The 19,846-nt window shown below is 43.7% G+C and overlaps 1 protein-coding gene across 2 annotated transcripts in view; it reads left to right on the top strand.

The window, feature by feature from the left end:
• Positions 1-19,846, top strand: part of LOC138797583 (zinc finger protein 414-like) — an 84,141-nt gene that overhangs the window by 27,414 nt on the left and 36,881 nt on the right. Inside the window, exons 3-5 of one of the 2 annotated variants that reach the window (XR_011363953.1) lie at positions 385-492; positions 14,242-14,347; positions 18,413-19,024. Coding sequence is in view for 1 of the 2 variants with exons in the window: in XM_069977925.1 (XP_069834026.1) it covers positions 385-492; positions 14,242-14,347; positions 18,413-18,918 (720 nt within the window). In the remaining variant the exon portion in view is untranslated. The remainder of the gene's footprint in view (positions 1-384; positions 493-14,241; positions 14,348-18,412; positions 19,025-19,846) is intronic. The other variant, XM_069977925.1, reaches the window with a different exon arrangement.

Here is a 19,846-nt window from a genome sequence, read left to right as displayed (position 1 = left end):
CACCTCTTTCTTGAATACTCATTGTCAGAGAAGTGTACTGTATGGAGCCCCTTCCTTAGGATCGCTGCACATGAACCCATCGGTTAGGTGTCTGTAATGTGGTGTGTACAAAAATAAATCCCAGCAGACCCTCCCCTGTCCTTCCTTCCAGTAGCCACAACAGGACATCTTTCCTTGCCCCAGTGGTCACACCAGGGCCACTTCTACATGAAAAGAGAGTGATTCAGGGTCCGTGACGGCCATAAGTTTAGAAAAGGAAGTAAAACCTCTTTGTGAATAAGAATTTTCCAGTTGCCTTGGCGACTGGTTTTTTTCTGGCAATGTGTTTTTGAATAACATGGAAAATCTCTGTAAATATGTTGTATTTTGTATTATCTTGTGCAGGAAGGGGTCACAGATGTTCAACATATGGCTGTAATCGCACATTCCTTAACATGCAGGATCTTATCCGTCATGTGTCTGTCCACTATAAACCTACACAGTCTATGCAAGGTAAGATGTGTGACGTTTCCCCTTTCTCAGCTTATGGCCCTATTCCACGGGTCGTTCGCCGCTCGCTGCCGCCGCTATTCAACGCGGCTGCAGCGAGCGGGTGAGTGCGGGAGGGGCAGCGGGGAGCTGCGGGGGGGCTGCTCGGAGGATCGCTGATCGTCCGGGCAGCCCATAGGATATAGCAGCGTCTGCTGCCGATGCTCCTATTCAACAGAGCGACGGCAGCAGATCGCTGCTATATCAGTCGCTTGTTTTTCAACATGTTAAAAAACAAGCGACTGCAACGATCAGCCGACATGAACGATGTCGGCTGATCGTTGCACTCTATTCCACGGAACGATTATCGTCCGTAGCGGTCGATATCGTCCGAAAACGAACGATAATCGTTCCGTGGAATAGGGCCATTAGACTCATCAGCAGCTGTTTCCTAAATTAGCCTTGGGGGATAGGGGGCCAGACTAACTTCTTGTGTGCTGTATAACTTCCCAAAAACGTAGGTGGGTACTCCGGAGAGTACCATTACATTGCTTTAATAAAGTTATATTTCTTTGTAATATAACTTTATAAAATAAACGGATATCTTATGTACACAACCACTTCTATTGACAGGCAGCAAAGAGGGACAACATGGCCTTTTTGCATCCACCAGCATTTGTGCGGCACATTGCTACAAGTAGTTTTCAACCAATCTAACACACAGCATTTTTGTTTTTTTTTATTGCTATAGCCGATTTGACCTTTAGGAATTGAGTCATGTGTATTGAGGCTGCTCAATTGGTTTCATTTTTGGACATCTAGTGTTCTAGTCATTCTAATTTGAGCCATAGTCGTTAGCAATGTTTATGTCTATGCCATACGGTTTGTTCAGTACTGGATGATAGATTTTATTCATTTTATGTTGTTTCTTAGTTATATAGAGGATCTTTGTCTGTGTAATTAAGTAATTTATGTTATTGTATATAGGAGCTTGATAAAGGTGTCAGAATAAAGGCCCAAGATAGACACCCGTGAGGTCCTTGGAGTTATTTTGTGAGTCCTGCGCCGTGGCTGTATGTATGGTCCAATGGTCAATTCCAAACAGCATTTGTGTCTGTAACTGCAGAGCTATCTAAGCCTTGCTGTAACCAGTCCCCTGCTTGCTTTTAGGACTGCTGAAAAGCGCAATACAGAGCAGGGTCCCATTTTCCTCTGTATATTCTTATATACAGTACATAGGAGTAAGAGCCCCATTACATTGGCTGATCATTTCTTTAGGCTCAGACCTACCAATTTTGCTTTGTTACGTTTAATAGTGATGTACAGCCGACGGCTGACGATTGCCCAAACAGTTAATGCATTACACCTCTGCTCACCCAGTCTTTTCCTGCACTCTGTATGCAGCTTCAGAGTGGCCTGTCTAAGCTGACAGGTCTCTCAGTCAATCACTGACCAGGACCGCCACAGCCAGTGATTGGCTGAGCCACCTGTCAGCTCAGACAGGTCGCTCTGAAGCTGCAGCACTCTGAGCTAGGACACATACAGAGTGCAGGAGAACACTGGGAACGTGGACAGGTAAAGTATTAACTATTTGGGCAAGGGCTGCATAGACCTCTAACGATGTCCGTGCAGCCCTTGCTAAACAATAATTGGACCATGTAATAGGCCCAGTAAACAAGCGCCGATCTAGCAGAACGGTGCTTGTTTACAATATTGATCAGGCCGTTATTGGGCCGTATAATAGGACCCTAATGGTGCGTTTACACAGACAGATTATTCTGACAGATTTTTGAAGCCAAAACCAGGGACAGAATATAAACAGAGAACAGATCATAAAGGAAAGACTGAGATTTCTTCTCTTTTCAAATCCATTCCTGGCTTTGGCTTCCAAAATCTGTCAGATAAATCTGTCTGTGAAAACGCACCATAAGGTTGCCTGACATGATCGCTGTGTTTCTCTACAGCGAGTGGTTATTGCTATAACCGCTCATTGTGCTAGATGCAGATAGATTCTGTGCAGTGTATGGGTACGTTAACACATGAAGAAAATAGTGACTTGTTTTTTTTAAACCCAGTGGATTTGTTGCAGATTTCCTTTTGTGGATTATTTTAATAATTTGTATGTTCTGAATTTTCCTGCGTCATACGTCACCTGTATGATTATGCACTAATTGTCCCATGATGGTGCAAATGAACGCACCATCAAAAACCAACCAAATACACAAACCAACAAAGCAGACTATTGAAATGGAATGTGGAGATTTTGAAAACCTGTTCTTGTCACCAGTGTGGTCCATATGGTGGTCCTCACTATACCAGCATGGGGGCTTCGTAAACCCAACATGGTCTCTGTCCTTCATTCTGGCCAAATCCAGCTTGCAAAGGCCTAATGGTGCTTCTTCCTTTTGGAGGCTTCTCCTGCATCCGCAAGGCACTTTATGTTCCCATGTGGGGTATTTCAGTACTTGGGTGAAATTGCTCTTCATGTTTTGTGTTTTCTTTAACCCTTTGAGGACGGAGCCAGTTTTTATGTTTGCGCTTTGTTTTTTTCCTTCTCATGTTTAACCCCTTAAGGTCAAAGCCAATTTTCGTTTTTGCACCATTGCTTTTTTTTACTTTATGCTTAAAAAGCCATAGCACTTGCATTTTTTCACCTAGAGACCCACATGAGCCTTTATTTTTTGCGAAACCAATTGTACTTTGCAATGACAGGCATTATTTTTCCATAACATATGCTGCGAAACCGGAAAAAAATCATTTGCGCTGTCAAATTGAAGAGAAAAAGGAATTTGTTTTGATTTCGGGGAGTATTGCATTTACGCCGTTCGCCCTATGGTAAAACTGACTTGTTATGCATGTTCCTCAAGTCGTTACAATTACAACGATATGTAACATGTATAACTTTTATATTATCTGATGGCTTGTAAAAAATTCAAACAATCGTTAACAAATATATGTTCCTTAAAATCGCTCTATTCCCATGCTTATAGCTCTTTTATCCTTTGGTCTATGGGGCTGAATGAGGTCTAATTTTTTGCGCCATGACATGTACTTTCTATCGGTACCATGTGACTTTTTGATCACTTTTTTATTACATTTTTTCTAGATTTGATGCGCCCAAAAATGCACAATTTTGCACTTTGGAATTTTTTGCGCTTAGGCTATTTACCGTGCGAGATCAGGAATCTGATTAATTAATAGTTCGGGCAATTACGCGCGCGGCGATACTAAATATGTTTGTTTATTTGTTTATTTATTTATATTTATAAAATGGGAAAAGGGGGGTGATTTGGACTTTTAATAGGGGAGGGGATTTTTTATTAATAAAAAAAACATTTTTACTTTTATTTTTACTTTAACTAGAAGTCCCCGTGGGGGACTTGTATATACACAGCACTGATCTCTCATAGAGATCAATGCTGTGTATATACACAGCAAAGATCCATCAGATCGGTGATAGATTGCTTTGGCCTGCTGCAGGCCATAGCAATCTATTGCCGAGCCGGGATCAGCGTCATTCCGACGCTGAGGCCCGGCATGGGCAGAAGAACGGATCTCCCCCCTGCACTCGCATTGCAGGGGGGGAGATCCTTCCCACTAGACACCAGCGATGCACGGATCAAAGCCTCTAAGTGCAGCTGTCAGGTTTGATTAGTAATTAGCCGGCGCGGCAACGGGACCCGCGCCGGCTAATAGAGGCACTTGCCCGGCTGCACATGTTAGCCGGGATCAGCGCCGTTCAGAGCGCGGTCCCGCCAGAACCCCGCTCTGAACACCCTCGCGGCACCATGACTTATCAGATACGTCATGGGTCGCTAAGGGGTTAAAAGGCCATTGCGCCTGCATATTGTCCCCTACAGACCCACATGAGCCCTTATTTTTTTTGCGACACCAATTATACTTTGTAAATACAGACATTATTTTTCTATAAAATATGCTGCAAAACCAGAAAAAAAATTATATTAGCAGTGAAATTGGGGAAAAAAAGTACAATTACAACAATATGTAACATATTATATTATTATTAATATATTATTTGATGGCTTTTAAAAAATTAAAACCTTTTGAAAAAAAAAAACTAAATGTGTTTAAAATTGCTCTATTCCCATCCTTATAGCGCTTTTATTGTTTGGTCTATGGGGCTGTGTGTGGTGCCTCTTTTTGCGCCACGATTCGCCGACACTGGCTCAGTACAGGTGATCTCCCCTCTTTAATTGCATTGCGAGGGGAGATCCCCCACTAGACACCAGGGACAGGGGGCACAGATACTATTCAAATGCAGCTGTCAGCTTTTACAGTGTGATGGGTGTGATCGGCCGCGGCGGCTAATGCGTGGTCCCTGGCTGCACATAGCAACCGGGGACTGTGGGCTGCAGAGGGGGCTCATGCCGGGAGCTCTCTCTGATCACCCTTAACGGCCGCATGACTGGTATACCCGTCATGCGTCGTTAAGGGGTTAAACCCTTTGTGAACATGCAAAATTTAAGGCTAGACCAATGTTTTAGTTTTAAAAATTAAATTTTTTCATTTTAACTGCACATTGTGGGTGTTGTTTCCGTTATGGGGTCGCTTGTGGGGGGTTTCCACAGTTTTGGCAACATTTGGCACCTTAGTCATTCATCCTTGCCAAATCCAGCTTCGAGAATCCAAATGGCACTCCTTCCCTTTGGAGGCTTTCCGTGCACCCACTTGGCTTTTTGTCTCCACATGTTGGGTATTTCCATACTGGAGGAAAATAGCTCCACATAATTAGTGTTTTTTTTATTCTTTTAACCCCTTGTGAACATTAAAAATTTAAAGTTACATCAATGTTTTTGCATAAAATATTGTGAAAATAGAAAATAGACAGGCGCTTCCTGGTGTGGTATATCAGACAAATGTCTGTGCTCATGCAGAGTAGTGAATGATTCCATTCACGTGATGTGGTTGTGCAATATCATAGACACAACTCTACAAAGCGCAAGTGCGGTGCAGCTCTCCGAGGACCACTACTGGCAATCCAGTCACCAGATTTTGTGTAAATCAAGCAGGGACATCAACCCGGACCAGGCATATAAAAGAGGACTTCCTTATAAAGTGAAATTGCAGCCAGGCAAAAATCCTAAATAAAAACGCACGTATGCCGCTAAATGTGAATAGGACATAGATATGTGGAGCATAAAAATGTGTTTAATAAAAAACAATGTGTTTTTGCTCAGTGTTCTCATAGAGACTTCATCAGGTTGTTTTTTTATTAAATACATTTTTATGCTACGCATGCTTATGTCCTATTCACATTTAGCGGCATATGTGTTATTTTATTTTAGATTTTTGGCTGTCTGCACTTTATGAGAAAGTCATCTTTTATCTGCCTGGTCCGTGTGGATGTCCCTGCTTGTTTAGCATAAAGAATTATTTTCTCAGTGCACATTGTCACCAGTGGGCTCCATATGCTCACTATACCCCTGTTACATTCCTTGAGGGGTGTAGTTTCCATGGGAGGAAATTAAGGGTTAGGAATTAAAGGGTTAAAACAAACTTTCTGGAAATGATTTTAACCTCTTAAGGATGCATGACATACCCATACGTCATGCGCCCGTGAGAGGTGTTCAGAGTGGGGCCGCGCAGCGACCCCGCTATGAACTGCCGCGGTTCCGGGTGCCCCTTGTAGCCCGGGACCGCGGGTATTAGCAGGCACGGTCCGATTGCCGTGCCTGCTAATACAGTAATCAGATGCAGCTGTCAAACATGACAGCTGCATCCGATTACCGGACGCAGCTTATCCCTGGTGTATAGTGGGTGAGATCGCTCCTCCGGGACGTTGTCCCGGAGGAGCGATCTCCGTACCTGCTGCCGGCCGGGGACCTCTCCAAGATGGCGCCGTCCCCGGCTCGGCACTCGTTTGTTTTCGGCTGCAGCAGCCGAAAGCAAACGAGTGCCGATCTCATTGATCTTTGCTGTATAAGTATACAGCAAAGATCTCAATGAGAGATCAAAGTGTATATACTAGCAGTCCCCCAGGGGGGCTTCTAGTATATGTGTAAAAAAAAAAAGTATTGTTATAAGTAAAAAGCCCCCTCCCCTAATAAAAGTCTGAATCACCCCCCTTTTCCCAGGTTTTAAATAAATAAACATGTTTGCTATCGCCGCGTGCGTAATCGCCTGAACTATTAATTAATCACATTACTAATCTCGCATGGTAAACGGCGTAAGCGCAAAAAAATCCCAAAAGTGCAAAATTGTGCATTTTTGGTCACATCAAATCCAGAAAAAATTTAATAAAAAGCGATCAAAAAGTCGTATATGCGCAATCAAGGTACCGATAGAAAGTAAACATCATGGCACAAAAAATGACACCTGACACAGCCCCATAGACCAAAGGATAAAAGCGTTATAAGCCTGGGAATAGAGCGATTTTAAGGAACATATATTTGTTAACAATGGTTTGAATTTTTTACCGGCCATCAGATAAAAGAAAAGTTATTCATGTCAGTCAGTTTTACCAGTTTCTGAATCGCTTTGTGCCGCTTTCTAACATACAGTCCCCTCAAATACACTTCAAACCTAAACTGGTCCCTAGAAAAATATGATTTAGAAATTTTTGCAAAGATTAGGAAAATTGCTGCTAAACTTTTAAAAAAATAAGTGGTTTGGTATTTTTTATTTTGCCTGTGGCATCAATGTTTTAAAACACTGTAATGCTTGCCACAGGGGGCTGCCATGTTGAATAGTAAGTAGGAAGTATTGTGAGAGACTGAAAATTACCTGAGCTATTTCCGGCTTGCTTGCTGCTTCTTCTTGATGAGTCCTTGTGTCTATGTGCCCCTGCTCTCCCTCCCATCTGTGTTCCCCTGCTCTCCCTTCCGTCTGTGTGCCCCTGCTCTCCCTCCCGTCTGTGTGCCCCTGCTCTCCCTCCCGTCTGTGTGCCCCTGCTCTCCCTCCCGTCTGTGTGCCCCTGCTCTCCCTCCCATCTGTGTGCCCCTGCTCTCCCTCCTGTCTGTGTGCCCCTGCTCCCTCAGTGGGAGTATTATACAGTATAACATATTGCTTTATCTATGTATACAGGGTATCTGTGTTATTACCTGAGCTTCTAATGTAGCTGTAAATTGTCGGAGACGCAGTGCAGCAACTGCCCGATCAGAACACTTAGTTTGGCCCAAGTTCCCTGCCTGTACTCAGCTTATGTGACTGTGACCCGACAATAACTGAGTATAGGGCAGGGAAGTGAGCCAAACTGAGTGTTCTGATCGGGCAGTTGCAGCATTGGGTCTCCGACAATCTACAGCTGCATGAGGAGCTAAGGTAATAACACAGATCCCCTGTATCAATGGTAAAGCAATTTGTTGTAATGATTAATTGTAACCCCTATCATTAGAGCTTATGATTTGTTTGGTGTATTCCCCTATAGCTATGTAATCACTGTGAAGGATATTGCATGTGTGTGCTGTGAGTTATTGTCTGTCCCAGCCAGATAAGATACCAGTATATACACAGTCCCAGCCAGATAAGCTACCAGTATATACAGTACATGTATTATCCTCCACAGTGATTATATAACCGTAGAGGAATACACTAAACCAGTGCTTCTCAAACTGTGAGGCGGGCCTCACCAGTGAGGCGCCCCCTAGTTGTTGGTGAGGCCCAGCTGGGGAGGCAGTTTGCACAAAAGTTACTATGATCTGCACAGTCCTTTTGCTGTTTGCAACTATCTCCATTTTAGCAAAATTATAACTTGTTTTATTAGAATCTAGAGCTTGGGAGATAGGTGAAAAGTAGCCCTAGCATTATTTTCAGCTTTTAAATGGACTTTCACCACAGATGGTGAGGCCAGTGAGGCCCAGGCATTGCCTTAGTCTGTTGGGTGAGGCTCCAGTAGAAAAAGTTTGAAAAGCACTGCACTAAACTGTCAGCTTCCAGGACAGGAGTTACTGTTATCCAGAACAATTTGCAACTATTTGTTCCACTACAATTGATACATCTGTGCAGGCAGCAAATATTGTAACCAATCACCGAGCAAAGGAGTTACAGTTACTTATTAGAGTCAGCAGCTCTTGTTTCACTGAGGTGGCTGCATTTAGCAGAGCAAAGTCGTTTCTCCTACTGTTTTAATTGGTACAATTAGCCCCTATATACACCAGAGAGCAATAGCCTGTACTCTCCTGTATTATATACCTACTCTACCTGTGTATTGTGTAACACTGCGGACACCAGAGAACAATAGCCGGTACTCTCCTGTATTATATACCTACTCTACCTGTGTAATGTGTAACACTGCGGACTAGTGTTGCACGATGCACCGAAATATCGATACTACTATCGATATTCCGGGCCGAAAAACAGTTCGATACCAGGATTTCCTGGTATCGAAACTTTATGTTAAACTGCGCTATTATGCAGTTTAACATAAAGTATAGCGCAGAGAACACGGCCGGCAGCTATATGAGCGCCGGCCGTGTTCTCTGTGTGCCGCCCCCTGCTCCCACCTGTCATCTCCTCAGCGCGCACCCTCTTCCCCCGTCGGCGTCAAATTCAAATAGCCAGCACATAGCTATTGCTAGTGCCGGCTATGTAACTATATATATGCCGCTGTCACACTGACAGCGGCATTACCCCCCTCCTGAGCCCGCTCCATATACAGTGGGGGTCGGCTACTGTGTGTAGCAGACCCCCGCTGCTAATGACTGCGGGCAGAGCAGGGTCACGGGCTGGAGAGGGAGAGCGGTGTCCGGGAGAGGAGAAGGCTGGAGCAGGGGTCGGCAGGAGATGCAGCCACTACATCTGCACCGGACTATGAGGTGGTGGGGGCGGCAGGAGACTCCGGAGCAGACACAATGTGGGGGGTTTACAGTCGGCCTGACTCTGACTGGGAGGGGGAGGGGGGCTGTAACCTGCAGATCACAGACAAATCCAGGTCACCGGTAAGCATGCCCTGACACCAAGAATAGTAAAACTACAGCCCCCATCTTCCCCCCTGCTGGCTGGTGTGTGTTATATGGCTACAGCCCCCATCATCCCCCCTGCTGGCTGGTGTGTTATATGGCTACAACCCCCATCATCCCCCCTGCTGGCTGGTGTGTTATATGGTTACAGCCCCCATCATTCCCCCTGCTGGCTGGTGTGTGTTATATGGCTACAACCCCCATCATCCCCCCCTGCTGGCTGGTGTGTTATATGGCTAATACCCCCATCATCCCCCTGCTGGCTGGTGTGTTATATGGCTACAACCCCCATCATCCCCCCTGCTGGCTGGTGTGTTATATGGCTACAACCCCCATCATCCCCCCTGCTGGCTGGTGTGTGTTATATGGCTACAACCCCCATCATCCCCCCTGCTGACTGGTGTGTGTTATATGGCTACAACCCCCATCATCCCCCCTGCTGACTGGTGTCTGTTATATGGCTACAACCCCCATCATCCCCCCTGCTGGCTGGTGTCTGTTATATGGCTACAACCCCCATCATCCCCCCTGCTGGCTGGTGTCTGTTATATGGCTACAACCCCCATCATCCCCCCTGCTGGCTGGTGTCTGTTATATGGCTACAACCCCCATCATCCCCCCTGCTGGCTGGTGTCTGTTATATGGCTACAACCCCCATCACCCTCTGATTGTTAAAGTGTTACATGACTACAACCCCCATCCTCCCCGATAGCAGTTGTGTGTTACATGACTACAACCCCCATCCTCCCACCTGATAGCAGTTGTGTGTTACATGACTACAATCCCCATCCCTGGCAGCTTAAGTGTTATTGTCCATACTACCTGTCACTTTCCTGATCACGCACGGTAAACCGAGCAAGTGCAGAAACCACCCAATTCAGTACCCCATAAAAAGATGGTACTAAATAAAACTTCAGATCACAGCGCAAAAAATGCCCCTCAACCCCCAGCCAGACAGGCGGAGAGATAAAAAAAGTGAGTCAGAGTTGGGCAAGTTTTTATTTGTTTTAAATAATGGGGACTTTATTTTTAAAGTAATAAAATTAGGGAACATAAATTGGTTTGTACTGACCTGAACCTGGGGGAGGGGGGGGGGGTCATTTCTATTCTTATGTTTTGTTTTTTTTCCTTAAATATAATTTTTTAAGTATCGAATTGGTATCGAGCATTGAAAAAAAAAAAGTTGGTATCGGTATCGAACTCAAAATTCTGGTATCGTGACATCACTACTGCGGACACCAGAGAACAGTAGCCTGTACTCTCCTGTATTATATACCTCTTTGACCTGTGTAATGTGTGACACTGCTGACACCAGAGAACAGTAGCCTGTACTCTCCTGTATTATGTAGCCTCCTCTACCTGTGTAACGTGTGATGCTGAGGTGTATTATGAAAGGCTAGGGACATGCTTGTTGTAGGTGTACTTCTGTGCAGACAACAACAAAATGGCGCTGCCCAGCAGTTCACATAGTCTCGCTTTTCCCCTCTTTTTTTTTTCCCCCTGTGAAAAGAGGAGGAAGGTGATGATGTCACATCAGTTAAGCAGAGACTGCCTCTTTTTCAACAGCTGTATTTCAGGTTACTTTTACCAGCAGTTTTGCTGTTGAAGCTCCCCCTAAGGGCTATCACTGGGAAATATGAAAAATTAGATAGTAAATACATGTAAAAAAAAAAAAAAAAACACATAAATTAACAAAAAAATAGCAGATTCAATTTTATCAATTTAATTTTTTTTTTTTACTTTGTGACAAGTTTCCTTTAAGCTTTCTATTGTGTAAAAAAATTGAAAGAAAGTTTAACAAATGCTGCCAACATAAAGTAGACATATTGCTAATGTTACTTAGTATCTAATTTGTGGCATAACTATTTTTCTTACAGGCAGAAAATTTCAGTTAGAAAAATGCAAAACACTTTATTTTGGATTTTTTTCATAAAAATAGTATTGACTCAAATCTACCAGTAATATAAAGTAGAATATTTAAGGAGAAAACACAGAATCACCAGGATCAGTAAAAGCATCTCCAACTTATCAATGAATAAAGGGACATATTCATAAAATTTGACTTGGTTCTTAAGGGGTTAAAGCATACCTGTCATGCTGCTGCCAGGATGTGCGATGTTTCCACTGCAACCCAAAGTTCCAGCGTCGGCACCCATCGATTTCAGCCTAAGCATGGGACAAGTATGCTTTAACTTCTCTTCATCCCAACTTATTTCTCAAGTAAAAATGTTTAGTAAGTGCTGTGCTCTCACTCGACGCTGCCAAAGCTTTTGACAGCGTCGAGTGGGAGTATCTTTGGTGCGTTCTCACCTGTATGGGCTTTGGCCCCAATTATATCTCATGGATAAAACTCCTGTACTCGGAACCGTTGGCTCGCCTCCGAGTGAACGGCCTACTTTCGGAGCCCTTCCCCTTGGAGCGAGGTACCAGACAGGGGTGCCCCCTGTCTCCTTTTCTTTTTGCCTTAGCAATTGAGCCTTTGGCATGTATGATTAGAGCCTCAAGTGAAGTGGTTGGGTTCAGACATGGGGACATGGAGGACCGCATTGCGTTGTATGCGGATGACATGCTACTGTTTCTTGGAGATGTTTGTCGCTCCCTGCCCCCTGTCATGGATCTTATTGTTACCTTCGGGAAATACTCTGGTTTACTGATTAATTGGGACAAGTCGGCGATTCTGCCCTTGGATCCTATACCACAGCCGTTAGTTGTGGAGGGGCTTTCCATCCCTATTGTGACCCAATTTCGGTACCTGGGTATCCAAATTACATCTGACATTACCATGTATTTATCTCTTAATTTGCTTCCATTGCTGTCCAGATCTGTGCAGAAGGTGAAAACTTGGCGCAAACTCCCCCTGTCGGTGGTGGGTAGAGCCAATCTAATAAAAATGATCCTAATGCCGCAACTCCTTTATGTCTTGCACAACGCGCCCATCTGGATACCAATGGTGCATTTTAAACGCATGCGGTCATTATTTAGAGAACTAATATGGGACGGAGGGACACCTAGAATTAGACTTGACACACTGCAACGGAACAAAGACAATGGAGGCCTCGCGGTCCCTAACCCATACCTATACTATCTTGCTGCCCAGTTTCAGCAGTTAAGGGGATGGGGTGGATCGGAGCATATGGCTCCTACAGGGCTGCTGTTTCAGCATGTCTCTGGGGGGAGAGTTCCTGTCTACCTGTTGGAGATTGCAGCCCAGACCAGACCTCCGGACGTGCCTATTCTTCTGCCCATGCTGAGAAAAGTGTGGACGCAGATTAAGCGTTTTCTAGACTGTGGTCCATATACGAAGTATACCCCACTGTGGAATAATGCTAGTTTCCCACATCTGCGCAGTCTTGATGGTGCTACGTTTTGGGAACAGAGGGGATTGACTGTTCTCCCGCAGTTGTTTCGGGGGGATACTTTTAAGTCCTTTGATCAGCTGCGAGAGGAGTTGGATCTACCTCATTCTGTATTTTTCCGGTACCTACAGCTGCGTCATGCTGTTGAGGCGCAGTTTGGACGGTCTACTCCTGGCATTACTTCCCATTTCTTGTTAGACACCATACTAACTGCATCAGACTCTAAAGGCCTCATCTCCCTTATATATAAAGAGCTACTGGCTTCTTACATGTCTACTAGACCCTTGACGGTTAAGGAGCAGTGGGAGGCGGATATAGGACCCATATCGGACGAACAGTGGTATACGGTAATGGCCTTAACGCCAAAACTAGCTATACCAGAGACACACAGACTCTCACAATTGTTTCTTCTCCATAGAGTGTATAGAACGCCTTTATTTCTCTTTAAAATAGGGGTTCGTACGGACTCAAGATGCCCTCGCTGTGGCTTGGAAGAGGCGCATATCTTACATCTCATGTGGAGCTGTGTGGAGCTGGAAAGCTACTGGAGGGGAGTGGTAGCACTCATAAGGCGTGTATTTGGGATTGCGGTACCGTTGGAACCTCTGAAATGTGTTCTGGGCCTAGTGGGAGAGGACGATGAGCCTTCGGGCGTGGAATTGGCTCTCTGCAGGGTCTTATATCAAGCACGTAAACTTATAGCGAAACATTGGATAACACCTACCACAGTAACAGAATTGATTGCTAAAATTAATAACATTGTTCGCCTGGAAAAAGGTGTATATAAGAAGCGCAGGGCCATGAGGAGGTTTGAGTCCATCTGGGGCCCCTGGATAGACGCCCCCGGTATTCCTTCTAGGTCTCTCCGGAGGTCCCCGATGGAGGCTTTCTTATTGCTTGCAGATCAAACGGCTAGTGGTGCCGGAAGAAGGGGTGCTGTGGACTAGGGTCACCCACTACCCGAATTAGTTTCTCACCCCCCCCCCCCCCCCCCCTCTCTTTCCTCTTCTCTTGCCTCTACATTACGATGTTGTTCGTCAGGAGGGGGCTCCCCCCCACTTTACCTTCTGTTTCCTCTTCCTTTCATTGTCTGCCAATATGTGACCGCGGCTGGGGGATAAAATCTCTCAAATCTATCGCTATAACAGTTTCTCTTACCTAGGATTGTATGCAGGATCTAAGTCTTATTAAGCTACCTGAAAAAACTCTGTTTCAGTATATATTTTTGCTATTGTTTTCCTGTGTTTGTCCCATTGTTTGGGATGTTGGGAGGGAGAGGGAGGGGGAGGGCGAAGTAGAGGGAGGGGGTGGGTGGGATAGAGGGTGAAAATGAAACACTGGTTGTGTTTGTAAAACTGTCTTTTCAATAAAAAAGATCTGATTAAAAAAAAAAAAAAAAAATGTTTAGTAAGTCTGTTTAGTATGTCATATTAGTAGAAAAATGCTTTAAGAAATATATATAATTTTTTTTTAATTATTTATTTACTTTTTCTTTACAGACAAAAAGTTTTTTTGCTCAGTTAACGGGTGTGGTGAAAGGCTAGACAGCATGCAAGACCTCATGAACCATCTGAAAGTCCATTACAAACCTAATCGCTACTTTAAGTAAGTTTATGGAATAAGATTTTTGTTTGTTTGTTTTTCTGGTTTAGTCCTACCAAAGCTTTAAAAGCGTTTTTTGTAACCAAAAATCCAAGTTGTTAATAAAGCACCTGTGTGAGTTCACATTCACCAATACTGCATTGCATTCAGACTGGGTGTGTAAGAGAAGGTCCTACCTTATAATAATTCTAGCCCCCTGATGGTACAGCAGACATCACCTCCCCACCCCGCCACACTTCTTTGACAGACTGTCCCTATAAAAGTGTTTTTGATTTTTTTTTAGCTAAATAAAGGCAAGAACAGCCTCTATGAAAAGCTACACAAGGTGCACACTGACTGTCGGCTCTAGGCCTTGACGGCAAAGCAGGGCTTAGAGCCTCTGCAGGCCTAGGGCACGGATGCTCCAGGCATCGCTCCTCTGCGCTGTGGGAATAAAGTTTGCTTTTACCCCAAATACCAGCGTTAAGAGACAGGCAGACAGGACTGGACATGCTTTAATGAGGACTTTGAAAGTATATTGGCGGTTGGAGGTGGGTGTCCAGGCGGTACAGATTTGCTGTAAAAAAATTATTTCAGTGTTGAGGAGCTGCAAACAATGGCCCAGATGTGGTAAAAAAAATTTATGTGCAGATTTAGAGCTGACAGATAAATCTGTCGCATGTGAAGACTGTTTTGACCAACTATTAGTTTGCTTCAAGTGCACATTAGCGACATGGCTAAGAAATGGGGGCATGGTCAGAAAGTATTCCAAATTGACACCACAGGTCAATTTTTTAATGGACTTTTTTCATCAGAATACTATGTCACTGGACTCTCAGCACACGCTTCCAGCTTATGAGCTGCAGTTTGATCCGTGCAGGCTGCCATACTGGGTCCTCCCCACCCCCTCCTTTCAGACCCAGTGGCTGCAGGAATTCTGCGATGAGTGATGGAGAATGTACATGCTGCACATCCTTTATTCTTTCTTGTAAGGTGGTTGGGCTGGGCCATAATTGATTCCTTGTGTGAGGCTTCTGCAGCTACTGTCTCTTTGCAGCATGTGGAGCAATGGCCTCCTTATCTGGGGCTTAGCGACACCCCTGACAATTACATACATTGGTTGCTTGTTTTATACTAACAAATGGTAATGTAAAAATTGATTAACCTCTTAAGGACGCATGACGTACCGGTACGTCATGCGTCCGCAAGAGGTGTTCAGAGCGGGGCCGCGCGGCAACTCCGCTCTGAACCACCACGATCCCGGGTGCCGCGTGTAGCCCGGGGCCACGGCTATAAGCGGGCACGGTCTGATCGCCGTGCCTGCTAATTCAGTAATCTGATGCAGCTGTCAAAAGGCGATTCACACATCCTGCTCCGCCCGGGGTCTTCACCAAAATGGCGCTGATCCCGGCTCGGCACTCGGATGCTTTCGGCTGCAGCAGTGCCAAACGAGTGCCGATCTCATTGATCTTTGCTGTATAAGTATACAGGAAAAAAAGATCTCATTGAGAGATCAGTATACTTATACTAGAAGTCCCCCAGGGGGGCTTCTAGTATAAGTGTAAAAAAAAAAAAAAAAAAGGTGTGGTTATTAGTAAAAAGCCCCCTCCCTTAATAAAAGTTTGAATCACCCCCCCTTTTCCCATGTTTTAAATAAAAGTAAATAAACATGTTTGGTATCGCCACATGCATTATCGCCCGAACTATTAATTAATCACATTCCTGATCTCGCTTGGTAAACGGCGTAAGCGCCAAAAAATCCCAAAGTGCAAAATTGCGCATTTTTGGTCGCATCGAATCCAGAAAAAATGTAATAAAAAGCGATCAAAAAGTCGTATATAGTCAAGGTACCGATAGAAAGTCAACATCATGGCGCAAAAAAAATGACACCTCACACAGCCCCATAGACCAAAGGATGAAAGCGTTATAAGTATGGGAATGGAGCGATTTTAAGGAACATATATTTGTTACCAATGGTTAAAATTTTTTCCCGGCCATCAGATAAAAGAAAAGTTATACATGTTATATATCGTTGTAATCGTAACAACTTGAGGAACATGGATAACAAGTCAGTTTTACCCCAGGGCGAATGGCGTAAAAACAAATACCCCCCAAATAAAAGAAATGCGTTTTGTTTTTTTTTGTTCAATTTCACCACACATTGAATTTTTTCCTGGTTTCGCAGTGTACTTTATGCAAAAATTCAGCCTCTCAATGCAAAGTACAATTAGTGACGCAAAAAATAAGGGCTCATGTGGGTTTCTAGGTAGAAAAAAGCAAGTGCTATGGCCTTTTAAACACAAGGAAGAAAAACGAAAACGCAAAAACGAAAATTGGCTCCGTCCTTAAGAGGTTAAAGGAGATGGACATTTTGCACTACTAGTAGTACTACTAGTTTTTGACCACTTGGGGAAAAGCACCGTCTAAGCGATCAATCTAATGGATTGCCCACTCAGCCCATCAGTGACTGCAGTGGGGTCCCGCCCTAGTCACTGACTGGCTTACTGGGCAGTCTATCAGCTGGGTTGTGACGGTAAAGGAGGGAGAGCAGAAGGAGGCCAGCAGGGGTCCAGAAGCGGTAATGTGATGCTGCGGATAGACGGGTAAGTATAGATTCTAAACTATGTTCATCCTGGCACTGGCCTAGATTGTAGTTTTTTTTATTTCGTTGGACTTCTCCTTTATGTAATTTTAAATGTAAGAGACCTGCATTAAAGGAGAAGTCCGGCGTTTTGTAAAATGCAGCAGCTGGCAGGGGGGAAATTGATTACCTCTATTATACAAAAATGAGCCACTGACAGTTGTACAATCACTGCCAGTTGGCACAAAGTCTCCTATACAGATATACAAATATATTCCTCCTGTCTTCCACTACGAGCGGGTGGAGTGCACAGGTCTCCAAGCACAGTACACGCTGCCGGCACACCACCGGATACTGATACAGTACTTACTACACTAGGCATTATAAGGACAATAGATCGGTGATAGTCTCTCCTATACTGTATCTTAATGGTCCTAATCCTACCCACCGCGGTTTTGTGAGTACTTTTACATCAATAATAACCCGTCTAGGAACCTATCTGTGCCTGACACTACAACAAGTGGACATAACTGTTTATTACTTAGGACCCTGTTACACGGGACAATTATCGTGCGGAAAATCATTAAATCGTTTGAATCTAAACGATAATCGTTCTGTGTAATTGCAGGCAACGATCGAAAAATCATTCGTATGTCATTGATCGTTGATATAGATCTGAGCCTAAAATTATCGTTAATCATTCGCTGTAATTCCACATTCGTTCGCTCATGTTCCGCATATTTTCACTAATTGTTCAGTGTAATTGCAGATTGTTCATTGCTTTTCTGGGATCAGAAGGAATAAATGATGATAGTATCGATCGCAATAACGATCGTAGTAATGATCCTAACTAACGATTATCGTTCTGTGTAATATGGTGAACGATTTCAGGTTAACGATAAACATTCTCGTTTGCGATTGTTAATCGTTAAAAAGCGCTGTGTAATAGGACCCTTATGCTATTCATTATAAGTCACACCTCTTTGTCCCTGATGGTGTCACACTAACCAGCTATCTGAAACGCATAGGGTATAGCTAACAAAGCAACATTGGGTCATATCTGACTACATACTATTCTTTGCATCGTAAGTGCATTGTACACTATTACTAATACTAGGCCAGACTTGGACACAAACTTGCCGACAGTTGACATCTATAACTATCCTATTGTTGATTTGTGTGTGTGTGTGTGTGTATGGATATATATATATATATAGATAGATAGATAGATATATAGATAGATATATAGATATATATATATATATATATATATATATATATATCTATGTGCCAACTGGCAGTGATTGTACAACTGTCAGTGCCTCATTTTTGCATAATAAACTATAATGATTAATCACGCATAACCCTACCTCAGTGTTTATTTTGATCTTATTATTGCTTATCGTGTTAGGTACACACACTGAATATTCGTAGCAAGCAAATAAAGCTGTGTGGTTTGTTACATTTTTGTTCATGTTTCTTTATTCTTCCCCTTTAAACCTTGACAGATGTGAAAACTGTATGCAGCATTTCCGTACTCATCGATCCCTGTTTAAACACCTCCATGTGTGTTCTGACAACACTGCACGCGCAGTGTCACAAAGTAACACATCCTTGCCAGCATCTTCAGGTTCTGACTCTGCAATCCCTGCAGTGAGCCGTCAAACAAGTGTCATCCAGTGTGTTAAAAAAGACACTCCTCTACCACTGGCTGAAGATTCACCTACTACATCTATGGCAGCAGTAGCATCAACTTCAGCTGTCCATGGGGGGCACCTTCCTTCAATAAGCAACTTGGAGTCTCAAACTTCTAGCTCATTTGCAGCTTTTGACCCAAACCCATCTCCAGGACGGATGCCAGGACCATCTCAGACCAGTGCTGCCAGTTCCTATCTTCCATATGTGAATCCATCAACATACAACTTTCCCCAGGCCTCCATTTCTCAAAGACTTAAACCATTTTTGGGGAACCAAAGCCTGCCTGCTTCTAATGCCATGTGGAAAAAGAACCAAGGTCAGGCAGAAAGTTTATGATGGTTACTTCATATGTATTAAAATGTGAATCTTTGTTTTTTTTACGTTCACATGAAATGGGATGGTAGCCGCTGTGCAGTGACCAGGTTAGTTTAATGGACTCATGAGTTACCATTACAGATTCTTTGCACTTGGGTAATAGAGAAATGCGCCAAATAAGGCGCCATATCCTTTGTGAATGTTAGCTATTGTATTGTATTTTACTGTGGCCTTCATTTTACACTATTGGCCAACTGTATTGTATGTTGTCTTTCCTTATTTAATTTTGATGTTGATGCTAGCTCTGAAAGCCATTCTGGACAGGTTGTTGGGGGATCAGAAACTAAAAAAAAAAATCCCATACTTTTTAAAATATGAAGATGAAACAATGTCAATATAATTAAAGGGGTGCTCTGGCCATAAAACATTTTGATACAGTGCTGGGGCTACATAGAAAATAATAAACATCAGTTTGGCATATTAAGTTTTGCGCAAGGTTTGGTTTTGAGACCAAAGCAAGGCTCCTGCATTAAGGGTTCTGAATCTTCTATAGCAGCGCTTCTCAAACTTTTTCTACTGGAGCTTCACCTTTATAGAGCAGGGATGCCTGGGCCTAACCAGACAGACTAGGAGGATGCCAGGGCCTCACCATTTTTTGTGTAAGTCCATGCAAAAATAAAAACTATTGCTCAGTCTACCCTTCATTTGTCTACTAAACTGTACATAAGCACAAAATGAGTCAATAATGTTCCTAAACCAGAATTGATGTCTGGGAAAGGACTGTGCAGCTTATAATCCCTTTTGTAAAATTTGCCTCCCCTGCTATACCTCACCAGCAACTAGGGGGCGTCTCATTGGTGAAACCTGCCTCACAGTTTGAGAAGCACTGTTCTATGGTATATTTCAGTTTCTGTGCTGCATGTTTGTCT

The sequence above is a fragment of the Dendropsophus ebraccatus genome, chromosome 7 (assembly GCF_027789765.1).
Source record: "Dendropsophus ebraccatus isolate aDenEbr1 chromosome 7, aDenEbr1.pat, whole genome shotgun sequence".
Taxonomy (NCBI): Eukaryota; Metazoa; Chordata; class Amphibia; order Anura; family Hylidae; genus Dendropsophus; species Dendropsophus ebraccatus.
The sequence above is the reverse complement of the archived record's forward strand: the minus strand, read 5'-3'. Positions and strand labels throughout refer to the sequence as shown.